The 15,434-nt window shown below is 52.1% G+C and overlaps 2 protein-coding genes and 1 pseudogene across 9 annotated transcripts in view; 2 read left to right on the forward strand and 1 right to left on the reverse strand.

Moving 5' to 3' along the window:
• Positions 1–210: 210 nt before the first annotated feature.
• On the forward strand, positions 211–1,377 carry OXER1 (oxoeicosanoid receptor 1; the record flags this gene model as incomplete). Its single annotated transcript, XM_081068262.1, has 1 exon — positions 211–1,377. One exon carries the CDS (start codon positions 211–213, stop codon positions 1,375–1,377), a length of 1,167 nt encoding a protein of 388 aa, XP_080924388.1.
• A 5,045-nt stretch (positions 1,378–6,422) lies between these two features.
• Positions 6,423–7,144, forward strand: LOC308506015 (large ribosomal subunit protein uL30-like; annotated as a pseudogene). Its single transcript has one exon. The product of its transcript is annotated as a large ribosomal subunit protein uL30-like (transcript).
• Positions 7,145–8,189: 1,045 nt separating this feature from the next.
• Positions 8,190–15,434, reverse strand: part of MTA3 (metastasis associated 1 family member 3) — a 159,539-nt gene continuing 152,294 nt past the window's right edge. For 2 of the 7 annotated variants that reach the window (XM_081068721.1, XM_081068723.1), the window contains one exon: positions 8,190–11,765. In XM_081068721.1, coding sequence (XP_080924847.1) covers positions 11,740–11,765 — 26 coding nt within the window. In that variant the 3' untranslated portion in view covers positions 8,190–11,739. Of the gene's footprint in view, positions 11,766–12,513; positions 12,588–15,434 lie in introns of all 7 variants that reach the window. The other 5 variants (XR_013994636.1, XR_013994637.1, XR_013994635.1 and 2 more) reach the window with 5 other exon arrangements.

Genomic DNA, 15,434 nt, shown 5'->3' on the forward strand with positions numbered 1-15,434 from the left:
GGGTGGGGCAGACAGAGGGAGGGCTGCAGGGTTCCCTTTTGTTAGCAAAGGGGAACACTGGGTGTTTCTCAGTGGCTGTGCGGAAGCTGATATAACCCCCAGGATACTGAGTCATTGTGGTAGCCAGCTGATAGAGAGCACTCATCTCTGAACATTGATTCAGGGGTGGAAAGACTGGAAACTTCTCTGAGGTCCACAGCCCGGCAGCACATGGGATTCCCCAACTTCAGTTCTCCCTCCCCCCTTCCATCTCTCCCTCCCTCCTCTCTCCCTCCCTCCTCTCTCCCTCCCTCCTCTCTCCCTCCCTCCTCTCTCCCTCCCTCCTCTCTGCCTCCTTCCCTCCCTCCCTCTCCCTCTGCCTTCACCACTGCATTGGGGTCACTGCCTCCGGCTCACTGCGTCCCCACGTCTTCTGAGAAGGTATCTGACTTCCTGGTGCCAGTCCTGGGCATGGAGTTCGTCCTGGGCCTGGTGGGGAACAGCCTGGCCTTCCTCATCTTCTGCGTGCGCATGCGGCCCTGGACCTCCAACACGGTGTTCCTGGTCAGCCTGGTCATCGCGGACTTTCTCCTGATCATCAACCTGCCCCTTCGCGTGGACTACTACTTCTTCCACGAGACCTGGCGCTTCGGGGTCATTGCCTGCAAGGTCAACCTCTTCATGCTGTCCACCAACCGCACGGCCAGTGTGGTCTTCCTCACGGCCATCGCGTTCAACCGCTACCTGAAGGTGGTGCGGCCCCACCACGCGCTGAGCCGGGCCGGGGCGCGGGCAGCCGCCCGGGTGGCCGGGGGGCTCTGGGTGGGCATCCTGCTCCTCAACGGCCACCTGCTCTTGACCACCTACCCCAGCCGGGTGTGCCTCAGTTACCAGCTGGGCGCGGCGCCCTCGCCCTGGCTCCGCTGGCACCGGGCGCTGTTCGTGCTGGAGTTCTTCCTGCCACTGGCCATCATCCTCTTCGCCATCGTGAGCATCGGGCTGACCGTCCGGCGCCGCGGCCTGGTGGGGCAGGCGGGCCCGCGGAGGGCCGTGCGCATGCTGGCCGCCGTGGTGGCCGTCTACGTCGTCTGCTTCCTGCCCAGCGTCGTCTTCGGCACGGCGTCCCTGGTGGCTTTCCGCCGGCATGCCTGCGCTGCCCTGAACATTTGCACACAGCTCTTCCATGGCTCCATAGCCTTCACCTACCTCAACAGCGTCCTGGACCCCGTGCTCTACTGCTTCTCCAGCCCCAACTTCCTCCGCCAGGGCCAGGCCCTGCTGGGCCTCCGCCAGGGCTGGCAGGGCTCAGCCAGCAATGAAAGCTCCTGCCAGCCCACAGCTCGGCTCCAGGCCTCCAGGAGGGCAGAGGCCACAGGGCAGCTGCAGGCCGAGGTATGACAGGAAGGAGTAAGGGAAGGCCCTTCCCAGGACTGGGGTCTGCCGGGGAGGCACAAGTTCAGTCCCTGGACTGTTACTAGCACAGCCTGCCTGAACCACTGGACAAGGGACATCTGCCAGAAGCCAGGTGCGTGGCAGGAAGAAAGGTCATGGCCTTACAGAGTATTATGTCCCAAGTGACAGCCCCAGAATGCAGGAAAGACCAGAGGGCAGGCGGAGATAGGCAGGGGGTATGGGAGCCCCAGCTCAGATGCAAGGTGGCAAAGCTGCCCAGTTCCTGGTCAGAGCTGATTACTGTGAAAGAAGTCTTGCTTCAGAAATGGGACAACTGCATTTGCTGTGATCTCGTTTGTCCCTTTCAATACCAGTCAACTTGCTGTGGAAAATGCAAGCCTGTGTTGGCTGTTGTAAGGAACTTGAATAAATGTCTTTGGATCCATCCAGCCCGGGCATCAGGAGTGTTCAAAGTGAGTACCCAAAGGTGAAGGGAAACTGGGGACAGAGTGGGGCAGCTGTGCAGGGCACTGTCCTTCCACATTGCTCCTGGAGCCGTGAGGAGTCCTTTAAGGCAGAATGCTTTGCTGGGTGAGGTCTGCAGGCCCGCCTGGATCTCGGGGAAGCACCTGCTCCCCTTTCTTAATTCTGCGGTCCTGCCCAAGGCACCCAGGGCCCTGCCCTCCTCTCCCCTGGGATGATGTGGGGATCTTCAGCCTTGGAGGTTACCACCTGCACTGTCCTAGCTCAGCGCCAGCCCTGCTTTCCTCAGCCCCAAGTGCACTTCCTTGGCCATGGAACCTGTGGTGGCAGATATGACACCAGACAGGACCCAAGAGAAGGCAGGGGCCTCAGGGTCACCAGAGCTGGCGCACAGCTCTCCCCTAAGACGCTTATGCCCACCTCTACCCCTTTCTGTTCTTTCCATCTGCCTGTGGTTAGTGACTGAGACCATCTGGGCTAACCATCCACTGGCCTGGCCCCCCAGGCACAGGTGTGTACCTGGCATGAATCAGGGTTTCTCTTTTGTGGAGGGAGTAGTGGTTGGCCATACTGTCCAAAAGGGAAGTCACAGGGTGGGGGCATAGCCTTCAAGTTTCCCAAGGGGCTACTTAGAGGTCACTAAAGCCCAGATATGCACCTCCTGAACCTCGTGTCTTCAGCTCTGGTTACTTCACAAAATGAACATCTCCCCACAACACATGTGCCCCTCGCGCTGGGGGCAACAGAAGGGACCAGAATGATTCTCCACTCATCACCCCAGACTTCTAGTCCTAGGGTACAGAGTGATGATGGGGACCAAATCTTGTCTCCCCAATTCCTTTTGGAGTTTTGATCCACTGAGTCCCCCCTCTCATATTGTGGACAAGGATAAGGATACCCTCCCTGTTAGAACCCCCAGGAATGGAGGCCAAAGTCCTGGAGAGTCACCTACACCCCAGGAGGGAGGCATCCAGGAAGTGTGGATGTTGGGGTGCGAAATGGAGAGAAGGTGTTAGGCAGAGGGAGTGGCCTGGGGGACAATGGATGGGATGGATATTGAAACCCATTTCCTCTGTGTCTTCAGTCCTCTTCCCTTTTCTGAAAACTGCCAGCTGCTCTTAGAAATCCAGATACAGAAGGACCCAAAGCAAATGTGGAAAAGGCCCCTCCGAGGTGACTCCTCATGTCTCTCTGTCCCCCATGGTCCCGTGCTCCGTCCCTCCCCTCGTTGCTGGTAGAGGCGCTCCCAGGGAACTTCCCACCTCTGCGCCTTTTGGCACCATGAGGAGAAGCGGGCCAAGCCTGGGCCAGCCCAACTGCACGCAGCCTGAGATTTGTAGTTTCCAAGTCAGACCCTTTCATGAAAGGCCCAAACACTATGGAGGGCAGGGACTGAACACTTCCTCACACAGCCCCCACGCCCAGGGTGTGTTGCCAGAGCACTCAGTTTGGAAGGTAGTTATTGGAGGGAAGGGATAGGGGGAAAGGAAGAGGAGGAAGAAGAGTTGGAGGAGGAAAAAGCAAACTGTGTTGAAGTGCAGGGTTTTCGACTAATGGGAAGGGAATGCTCATGGTGGTACAAGGTGAGGTAAAGGCCGGCTGAATAAAGACCCTGTCTCCTACATTGGAGTTCCAAATAGCATCTTGGTCCCTGGGATGGGCTGCACTATTCGGTGTGAATGTTGGGCAGTGCCTCCTCTCTCCTCTTTCTCCTAGTGTTACCCACTGTCACCCTAAGGGACGAGGAAATGGCATCCATAACTCTGGGGACTCCTGTGCAGGGGAAGAGCAGGCAAGGCCGGCTGATGGGCCTGTAACCACTAATCATCGAACATTTACTGGGCAACCACCAGTGGCCAGACACTAAGCTACAAAGGCAGACGATACGACCGTGACTTTGAGCCCCTCCAGGCCAAGCCTGGTAGACACAGACCTGGGATCAAATACAACCCCAGCCAGGGAAATTCAGGGCATTGGAGGTAGCAAGGCACCTCTGAGAGCGCAGAGGGTTGGAGGAGCTAACTCTGCCCAGGCGTCAGCGAGGTAACGTACATGAGCTGAAGGCTGGAGGAGGAGGAGAGCAGTGCGGGGAACGGTATCCTGGCGTGGGGAAGAGCATGAGCAACGGCACAGAGCTGTGAACAGATTCGGTGTGTGGGGAGGGGTGAAAAGATCACTGAGGCAGGAGAGAAGGAGGCCTACACACACACACACACACACACACACAAGTGGAGGAGGGAGACAGGACAGGCAGACGGGGCCCTGCAAGCTCAGGGGCTTGGGTTGGTCCCACAGACAGTCCAATACGGCAGGAAGGGGCGTATGCGTGAGGGTTTTAAGAAGTCGAAGATTTCGCATTTTGCATTGTGATTAGTTAACCTTGGTAGCATTGTGGGCAGTGGGTGACAGGGTGTGGGAGACGACCTCAGGAGGAAAGTCTGTATTCCAAGCAAGGGCCTGCACAAAGGCAGTGGCACAGAATGTGAAGGGGCAGACAGAGGCCCAGCCCAGGTGAGGAAGAGAGGTGACTGTGGATGATGGGTGGCTGGTGACACAGTGAGGACATAGGTGGCGGAGCAGGCTGGGAGGAGCAGATGAAGAGTTCAACTTGGAGGACCTCCACCCTTTGGGCTGGAGATAGGGTTTCAGAATCTTCCTCTTAGGAAATGGGAGTTGAGCTTATAGAAATGGAAGAGGTCACCAGGGAGAGCGTGAAGAGGACTCAGAATCATGCTTTTAAAAATCTCCACAAGTGAGAGACACACAAAGGAAGACCCAGTGAAATGCCCAGAAGAATCCTTTAATAGGAAGAAAACCAGGAGTAGCAATAAAAATAGCATAAAAGAAGTCAAGGCAATCTCTTTGCCGAAGTAAAGAGATTGCCCATTAAAAAGAACAGAATAGAGGCACCATTTATGAGGGTAAAAGCCGAACATAAAACACCCAGACAGGCTGCAAAGTGCTTCATGCAAGAATCAAGTATTTTCAGAATACCTAATTGCATGCTGAAGAAAGCTGATCTGAAAACTACAGTGTGTCTGCCACTGTCGTGTCAAGCATCTTAGAGTGACCACCTGGATTAACCATGCCTTGTCTGGTGCTATTAACACAAGCTTTTCAAGAAGTGATAGACTGTCATTTGTATACAATTTAATAATATGCAAAACACATTCTATATTGGTTATGGATTCATAGATATGTATAAATTATATGAAGTCATGCATTGGGATGAAGAGAGTGCTTGCTTCTGAGATGGCGGAGCATGGGAAGGGGGTACACAGGTGACGGCCACTAGAGCTGAAATTATCTTTCTAAAGAAATCTGAAAAAATAACTATGAGCAGTATCTGAATGTTACTCAGCTTTGCCCCGAGTAGAGAATAAAGGGGTTGGTGTCATGAACTAAGAAAAGTAATATGACGACAACAGCTTCCAATGCTCAAGAAAGCTCAAACCGGATGACTCAAAGTAGTGTTGGATTTGGCAATTAGGAGGTCACGGATACTTTTATTGACAGCAATTTCAGTGAGTGGCTGGGGATAGGGGCAGAATGGAAGCCATAAAGTACTATAATGGGTTGAGGAACTAATGAGATTTGAAGCAATGGAGACAACTCTCTCTTCAACAAATGTGCCAGCAAAGGGAGATGAACCTAAGTAGAGGACATACGTTTTGGTGGTTTGATTGTGCTGTTGTTTTGTTGATTGAATGGAAAAACATAAATCTAGTGGTAGAAGGAGAAGGGAGAGAAGGTGAAGATGAAGGGAGAGGGGAGAGAATGATGACGAGCAGTAATAAACACTGTCCCAGGCCCTGTGCTAAGCACTCTGCAATTTATTTAGTCCCATGAGGTAGGTACCATTATCCTATCTTACAGAAGAAAAACTAAGGCACAGAGAAGTTGAGTAACTTGCCCAAAGTGATACAGCTAAATGGCAGTCTGGTTTGAGTTAGGACATTCTACTACAAGGCCCTAAAGTGTGTGTGTGTGGAGGGGAGGGGCCCAGGGAAGGAATGGATTAAGCATGTGGGTGCCAGGAGGGTTCTCTAGAGGCCAAGGGGCGCCTCCTTGGGCTGGAAGAAAGGCACTGTTATATACAGTCAATCTTGCGGCAGAGGGGAAAGACAGGGATTCATAGAAGGCTTCCCTCTCAGGGAGTGAGGACTTAGGGAGTGACAAAGGATTAGAACAGCTGGTTCTGGGAATAAGAAAACCAGCTCCCGAAGAACATACGGAAGGGCCATTAAGCAAGCATCCCAAAGTTACCTGGTGAGTTGGTCCCCCAAAGCTCTGGGGTAGCGACAGTCCCTGCAGCTTGTATCCTTTCCTCCAGTGACCCCCTGCAGTCCAGGAGCAACATCAGAACTAGTGGTGGAAGGTGAACCTTACCCAGAAAAAACCTCTTAGGAAGTTTGACAACAAAACCCAGTCCTGGCAATGGAACTCAAGGTCCGTACACCTAGGAAGGCAGGGGATGGGACACTCTGAGCTCTGCAGATGAGCTTCCAGAAAGAGGGACATATTTGAATCAGGATAAAAAGTCATAATAAAAAGACACCACTCTTTTTCCGACCGGCACCATGGAGGGTGCAGAAGAGAAGAAGGTACCTGCTGTGCCCGGCACCCTTAAGAAAAAGCAAAGGAATTTCACAGAGCTGAAGATCAAGTGCCTGAGAAAGGAGTATGCCCCAAAGATGCTTGGAACAGCAAGAATGAAGCTTACCTATGAAAAAGCACCGCACTATCACAAAGAACACAGGACAGATTTGAACGGCGAGGATGGCAAACAAAGCTGGCAACGTCTACGTACCTGGGGGACCCAGACTGGCATTTGTCATCAGGATCAGAGGCAGCCAGGGTGTGAGCCCAAAGGTCCGAAAGGTGCTGCAGCTTCTTTGCTGTCTCCATATCTTCAATGGCACCTTTGTTAAGCTCAACAGGCTCCAATGAGGACTGTGGAACCATATAGTGCATGGGGGTTCCCAAACCGGAAGTCAGCAAATGAACGGATCGACAAGCGTACTTATGGCAAAGTCAACAAGAAGCGAACTGCCCCGACAGATAGCACATTGACTGATTACTCGATCGCTGGGTACATGCGTCATCTGCCATATGGAGGATCTGATTCACTGTTGGGAAACACTTCAAAGAAGCAAACAACTTCCTGTGGGCCTTCAAATTATCTTCTCCCTGAGGTGGAATGAAGAAAAAGACCACCTGCTTTGTAGAAGGTGAAGAGGCTGGCACCAGGGAAGAGCAGATCAACAGGCCTATTAGAAGGATCAGCTAAGGCATCTACCATGCGTATTTCTGTAATCTGGTCAGTTCATAAACAGTGACTGCTTTCAAATTGAAAACAGAAAACAAAAACAGAAAACCCACAAGAACCCACAACAAGAACCCCGGGGCACCTTAGGGATTTCAGAGAGGTGGGGCTGCTGTATTCCACCAGAAGGTTCCCTCTGCTTCCACAAAACCTTCCCTGACCACTAATCCAGCCTTACTGAGCTCGCTGTCCCAGAACTCATGCAAGTACCGACACAGCCTTAGTTACCTTTTCTGCTTTTCAGTAACCTCATGCGTGTGTCTTGCTTCTCCAGTGAAATTCTTGAATCTCTCTTTCTCTCTCTTCCTCCTTCCCCCCAGCCCCCCGCCCCTCAATCCCAGCAAACAAAGGTCACCAACAGGTGTTCACAAACATGGGCTAGAGGGGTCCCAAGTGAGCCTGCAATGGCCCCAGTCCAGCAACTGAGGCAGAGTCTACAGTGCAGGTTTCAGCACTCAGGGCCTGGGCGAGGGAGAATGCCAGGCGTTTGGATCAGGCTCCCTCTGACTTTCAGGCCTGAGGAAGATGGTGTGAGAAGAGGGTGCTGGGCTGCCACCTGTGGAAAGCACAGCCCCTGCATCCATTTCATTCACACAGGGCACAGCCCACTCCCCCTGCGCACCCGGAGCGGCCCAGCACACGTCCCACGGCCGTGCAGAGCGGAGCAGTGCAAAGTGCTGCTCCTCATACCTCCAGGCCTAGGGGACACGGGGTCAAAGGCCACCTATTGAGGTGACTGGGCCTCATGAAACCTCCATGGCCTCAAGGATGTGGCTTAGGAGACAGCAGAAAATGCAGACGCTGAGGAAAGGCCTCTGAGAGTCTCAGCACGGCCGGAGGGACATCAGACTAACTGGCCTGGCCTACGACTCCTCAAGACCCTCAGAGCTGTGCAGTGGGATGCCGCACCTGAGACAGGAGCACCTGTTGCTGAGGGCTGGGGAGGGGGCGAGGAGCAACGAGCCTCACAGCTGAGCCACTGTCCCAGCAAAGGACAGCATAAAACCAGGCACAATTTCCAGAAATTTATTGGAAACACGATACAAATTAATTAGTAGATGGCATCTACTTACAGACAGACGGTCAACACTGTAATATCACGCTGTGAATGAATTACCCTGGGGAAACACTCATGAGCACGGATGCTGGTCTGGGTCGGTGTTCTCTGGCAGGGAAATCAGAGACTGGGGGGGACAGGCATTGGCAGGGGTGGACAGAAAACTGGGACATGTCTTTCCTGAGGGGCATGGTGAGGTGAGGTTGCTAAATGGGTAAATCCCCCAAAGGAAAACAGGGGCAACTGTTAAGAATAAAGGCTTTCTCCCTCCCTCCCAAAAGCACTTTCCTCTCTCCTCTCGAGGCAGAGGGAAAGGACCTACAAAAGCCCAGGGGGCAGCTCCTCAGCCTCCCCTCACTGGGGGCTTAGGACAGCGTGGGGCAGAAACATCGGGCTCCACAAGACACAGAACAGACCAAGGCCATGCGCACCCCGGCCTGCCTGCCTGCCCTCTGACCTGCTTCTCGTCCTCCTCTGCTCTGCTTTTAGTGGTGGGGGGCTGACGGCTGTAGGTTGCCTGTCCCAGGCCCTCAAGTCAGGGGCTCCCAACAAGAGGCACCTGCAAAACCCTGGAAGGCACAGGTAGGGGGAGCCAGGCCATTTCTGCCCCTCTGCCTGGCGGATTGTTTCTGGCAGGGACCAGCCACCCTCACGGCTGCAGCTCCCACCAAATCGGCCCTCTGTGGTACCAGGTTCCTCCCAGGGTCCCTGCGCCCCAGGCTCTAATCACACACCACGGCCCTTCCCCTGTGTCCCCCTCTGAGGGGTTTTAATCCTTAGAGTGGCTTCTGTTTTCTTGGTTGGACGCTGACTGACAGGAACTGGATGGTGGGGAAGGTGGACTTGAGAAGTGTGCCAGAACAACCAATCTCAAACACCTCCTCTCAGAAATCGGGGGGTGGGGGGGGTGCAGGCCATGACGGCGAAGGAGAGGGAAGCTGACTTGCCAAGCTTCTGGGTTCTCCCCCCAGGGAGCACTACGCAGGCTGAGCACAGCTGTGCGCCATGCACACACACTCTGTATGTCCAACCCACAAGCGCACTGCACAACGGTGACACACCACGGGCGCACACAATGGCGACAGTGTGGCCCCAGGAAGGGGGCGGCTGGGAAACCCTCTGAGCATCAAGTGCCCCGAACGGCAAAGACAAATGTTAGAGGCTCCTTGGCGTCCTTCCTCCATTCCCCGGAGTGCTCACTCAGGATAATGGGAGCCTTTGCAGGGGTGCAGTGAGAGCAGGACGTCTTAGCCAACTTCCTCTTTGTAGGAGGATGGGGCTGTAGAACCAGCTCTTACAACAAGGTGGAGGAGCAGCTTTCTTGGTACATGTGGCTCAAAATGAGCTGCGCTTGTCCCAAAGCTAAATGTGACCTGGAACTGGGGTGCGCCTTCCTGTTCTTCCTTCAGACCTGGCCTGGGCCCCGTCTCCAATTCTCCTGGGCCTGGGTAAGGAGGGACTCTTCCAACAGGCAGACAGAATGAATTTGGCAGAAGAGTCACGGTCAGCTAATTGTTTCTCTAATCAACAGTCACTATTTCACGTGGGTTAGGAGAGGAACGTGAAAGAGTGAACCATTCCACCTTCTACATCCATGTTCGACAATAAACCCAGGACAGGGGCACAGAGACACAGCTTTCGCGTGTCTGTTTCTTTAGAGAAGAACACACCACGTGGTGTTTAATGCTGAGAGCCAGTTGCCTCTTCTCCCTGGGTCTTTTCTGAAGGGGCTTCTTTGTGGGGAACCCTGAGGACAACGCCTGCCCCCTGCAGCCGGCTCACTGGGCATCTCTGACACAGGCCCAGCCTCGGGGCCCCAAGCCAAGACCCAGAATAGCTCCACGAGTTGGCAGTGGTGAGAACACCCTAGGTCACCCCCGCAAAAGCCTAAGATGAGAACCAACTCCTCCTCAGAAGAGCAGCCACAAAGGGTGCAAAACTAGAAAAGGAAAAGGCAGCTCAAGCTCCGAGCCTCGCCTCCAGCCAGCATACGTCACATTCTCTGCTAAGCAGGACCCAGCTCTGAGGATCCGGACATCTAGAGTGTCTCATCATTTCAGTGATAACTCACTCTGCCTGGGGACAGGAGGGGGAGGGTGCAAGGTGGGGAGGGGGTCAACTCAATTGTAGCCACTCTGTTTTGCAACCACCTGGCTATTTGGGGCACCTACTATCAGCCATCCAGCTGCATCCCAGCTGCAGCCCCCCGAGACGGCTGGAAGGCCAGCCAAACTCCAGTTGTCTTTCACGGTGCTGTGACCCTGTGCCCTGCAGCCTGGAGAGCAGGGGAGTGGCCAGACTCCTATCTGCTCAGGGAGCCAATGGGGCACTAAGTTATTCTTATCCCTGCAGCTGGGTGCACAGAGCTGCACAGCGGCTAGCCTGTGGTGCCAGCAAGGGCTGGTGCTGAGAGCAGACAGGAAGAGCCCAAGCCAGTGGAAACGGGGTTGCAGGCAGGTCTCCCAGGTCCTAGACACAGGTGCTCACAGAAGCCTTTGGGCCAGAAGGGCTCCTGGTGTCCTATTCACAGACTCACCTGCAAACACTGCTCTGTCACTTCACCCTCTTAGGCCAAACAGACTCCATCTGCTTAAAGGAACCCTGGTGATGGGTGATTTGCTGAAGGACCAACCTGCCTGCAGTTACTCACTGGCTGGTCTGGCTGGGAGGGAACAGGACAGTATGCAAGTGGCTTGTCACAGTGATACCCACGCGTGGCCCAGTTTAAACACTGGCTCCTGTGGGAGCTGTCTGGGACCAAGCAGAACCAAGTAGAACACCAGCCTCTCTTCAATGACAAAATGCAGAAGATGTGAAGAGTTCGCAGGCTTACCAATGATGTTCTTATCTTTTGTCAGAATCCCAGGTAATTCTGTACCTTGGAGGGGTAGGAGAGGGTTGGGTCAAATAGGGGGTGCAGGGGATGAAGAAGAAAATTTCCCCACTGAAAAAAACACACCATGAAGCCTATTGAGAAAAAGCCAGTGAGAGTAACAGCAAGGATGGGGGGGAAATATTGTGAACTGCATCAACACTGACACATTTGTTAGGGAAAATCCATTCAGCAAGATGCCATGTCCCCCCTGTACACAACCACACAGCCTACAACAGAGCTGGGCGGACGCATGCAGGGCAGCAGCGGCTCTGAGCTCTCGGCTGCCCCGCTGCCCCAGGAGCCGCTGTGCCCAGAGTGCGGTGTGCTGGAGAAGGGCGGAGGCGAGGCAGAGTGACTCCCTCGTCCCCTGAATTCTTAGGCAGGTCCTGCTGGGACAGCCAGGTCTCTGGGAGGAGAGTGAGGTGACACTGATCCAACATGGAGATTCTGCTTTCGGGACGTGCACTCCTAGTTTCTTCCCCTGCCCCATCAAGTCTCCGTTGGGCACACATGGAGATCTCCCGCTGAAATGTCCTGGGAATGGGGCTGCCCCCTCGCCAGGCACAGCCGTGAACATCAGCGGGACAGTGTAGCAAGTCTTGGATTATAGGATGAAACAGGAATAGCTCAGTCTGACACGCAGCATGTGAGTTCTGGAAAAGGAAGGAAACACGGTCAACATTAAATGAGTTCCGATGGTGGAGGCAAGGTGAAAGGAAGGATGGAATCAGCCCTCCCATCAACAACGTCACAACCTTTGAGGAAAGGAGGATGGGCATGAACTCAAATAAAAGCTCACAATGTCGTGTAAGGCAAGTTTAATGGAGGCCAAGAAAACATGTAAATGATACTGACATATCTCAAAAGCTGGGTTTTGGATGGGCAGATTTCTTCATCATTGGCAAGGCACTGCAGCACTGGCAAGTGTTCATATGCTTATCAGACTGGCATCGTGGAACTTCTGTGACCAGATGCTAAGGAACAGGGAACACCACAAGCTGGACGAGGCACAACCAGATTTGAGGTAACCCTAACTAACCCTAATGACGTGGGGACTCAGACGCTAGGAACAGTTTCCTGTAGGATGGGAATGAACCTCAAACACCCAGTGTTCCTCATTCCCACCCTCTCAACGTCCCCCAAAGACCTCCTGTCCCAGAGTTGGGCACCTACAGACTCTCAGCAGAAATGCGTAAATGAAAGCAGAAGTGTCTGCAAACCGTAATCACTATCTGGTATTGCTCAGTAGGTTGTGAAACCTTTGGTTTGGTTATGAGGAAAGTGGCTCTAGGAGGGAAGTGGGGGTTGTTTCCTGAGATGGGATCCGGCCAAGGCAGCAGTGATATTCTCTCCCGTCACGCACACCGCTCTGCAACCGGGAGAGGACACAGGGACGCTCACCTTCACAGCCTCCTGCCATCCTGAGGAAGGTCTGCAGGATGGAGCAGAGCTGCGCCTTCACTTCATGAGCCTTTCTAGAATAGGGGAGATATATATACACAGCCTGGTATTTGACAGGGCTCAGCAAATAATGTATTAAAAAAACAACAACAACCAGATAATTCCGTTTAGGACCCAGGCTAATGTTTGCTTTATTGAGCTTACTGTAGATTATGTAATGGCCTTACTTTACTTTCACCAGAACCCTGTCTGGGTGAGAGAGGTTAGGAAATTGTTCAAGGTCACTCAGCAAATAAGTTGCGGAGCCAGGATTTGAATTCAGGTCTTCTTAATTCAGACCAAGGTTTTTATACCATATACCAAGCTGCCCATTCTCCATTCAGCCCATTATCTCAGCTCCATTCAGCCCATTATCTTTTGGGGGGGAAGAAGGGTGGCCTCTGTCATTCATTTGTTTGTCTAAACCTCTATGGAATTAAGCCATCTGCCAGAAGGGCCACTTGTAATAGTTCCCCAAGTGTCTGGTCTGCCATGGAAAATTGTGCTTTCTTCGATTTGTGCTCAACTTACCTGTTCCAGTTTCAAAAGCAACCCTCTCCCTACAGTAGTTTGGTATCTGACAGCCACGTTCACAACTCTCTCCACACTGGCCATTGTTTTGCATTGTACGCGTATGTCTGCATTCCAGGCTGAAGAATCCCAACGCTTACCACCTGCACTTGTAAGGCTATCACTGCACTCCCTGCTACTCAGAAGTTCCTTCACCCCACGGCATTCCCTTGAAATAAGGATGAGAGGACACACAGGCTCCCAGACACAGAGGCTCCCAGCACGGGAGCATGGGCCAAGGGCCCCAAAAAAGATCTAGGCCAACTCTCTGGTCCCCTTTTTAGACAATGGATCCCAAATCATTTCCCTTTTTGTTTATAAATTTTGAAATGCATTAATCTACATTTGCTGCTTTTGTCTATACTAACCCTGGTTCATAAGCACTTTTTTTATTTTTACAAAATTGTCCCTGTTGGTTTGACTATTCACAAGTACTTGAAATCCATGGACTTGAAGATTCTGTGCTCTAACCAACCAGTGCAACAAAAACAATCTTTTTTTTAAGGTTTCCAGCTGTCAGATTCTTAGTTAATTTCTCTCCCTCCTGATTCCCAGAGGAGAAACCACCATCAGAATGGTGGAAGCTGGAAAGCAGGTAAACGAGTGATAATAGTTTATGCACACAAGAAAGCCAAACCTGAAGCTGGCAGTGTGAAAAGCCAAGAACCCAATTTGTCCAAAGAATCCTCAAAGGGCTGAGGAACTGACGCCAGGCACCTCTGGAAGTGGGGGAGGGAAACTGAAACAAAGGAGGTTAGTTGAAGGCTATTTCAGAAGCAGCTGCACCCCTAGAAGCTCCCCTGACCCCATAGCCTAGACCACTGCCTACTTCCCACAAGTCTGGGTGTTTATTCTCTGAGGAGGACTAAGCCAATGGTCTCAGGTATACAGGACCTGAGCAGAGCTCAGCAGAGCTGAGGGCAGGGTAGCCAATTCCAAAACTAAGGGATCAAGTGAACTAATGCCTACTGAACGGTGAGACCTCCAGATTCTTCTCATTGAGCTCCCAGAATGCAGGTAGCCAAACCTTTACCCTCTGGGGAAGAGAAGGTACTAGAGTGTAAATGTTTGTGTCCCCCTAAAATTCGTATGTGGAAATCTTAACACCCAATGTGATGGTATTAGGAGGTGGGACCTTTGGTAGGTGCTGAGGTCATGAACAGGATGAATGCTCTTATAAAAGAGAGCTCCCTAGCTCCTCCCACCATGGGAGGGTACAGGGAATGCCCTGTAAGAGGGTCTTCACCAGAACCCAATCATGCCGGCACCCTGATTTCAGACTTCCCAGCCTCTAGAACTGGGAGAAGTCAATTTCTGTTGTTTATAGGCCATCCAGTCTACAGTATTTTGTTAGAGCAGTTTGAATGGACTAAGGTAGATGCGAAGAATCTTCTATGGGGAATCTGACCAGGCCATGAGAAAAGACCTAAAGATATCTGCATTTGGACCACCCACCAAACAGCCCCGCCTAATCGTCATACTGTGAACTGCATTACAGGCTCCACTCACAAGCATGAGCACAGAGCTTTCAATCTGATTTTAGTCTCCTACTCTTAAACATTATCAGAAAACCAAAGGTCACCAGGAAAAACCCTTTAACACAAATATAGCAACCAAAACAAAGAACAAAGAGAAGCATGAAAGTGGAGGAAACAGACTATTCATGGAGAAGGAGACTTAAAAAACAAACAAAAAACACTACCATTAATATCCTTAGAGAAGTAAGAAAAGATATAGTATCCATGAAACACAAATAGCATGCTATTAAAAAACTTTGAGAGAAGCAAGTGGAGGTGGTGAGGAGTCTATAGAAGAGCTGCTTCCTATAATAGTGGGCTAATTTATATTGGACTAACCCTCTAACCACGCACAGTGATCAACTCTGGATAAGATACGAAAAACAAGTGTTTGAAGGTATTCAAGAGGAACCCAAATCAGGCAAACCCTGGAGCTGATATGAAGACTAGGTGAGATCCATTCTTCACTGGCTTTGCCCTTGTGAGCAGTTCCATGCAGTACAAGAATATAGCTCAAGCAGAAAGCTGCAGACTAACGGAGCTGAGGAATCCAGGAGAGGTCTGAGTTCAAGGCTGCCAATGCAGCTAGAAATTGAGGGAGGAGATCCTGGAAAGGAGGAAGACACAGAAGGAAGAGCCCCCAAATCTACATACGTAGACACTGCCCTCATATCATTGGCTGATTTCTGAACTACACATGCATGGTGAGACTCCAAGAAACCCAGTGGAAAACATCAGCTGGAAGGCTAAAAAAAGCCAAGAAGCAACCTCAGCAGCTGTCCAGTGCGAGGAATA

The sequence above is a fragment of the Rhinolophus hipposideros genome, assembly GCF_964194185.1.
Source record: "Rhinolophus hipposideros genome assembly, chromosome: 12".
Taxonomy (NCBI): Eukaryota; Metazoa; Chordata; class Mammalia; order Chiroptera; family Rhinolophidae; genus Rhinolophus; species Rhinolophus hipposideros.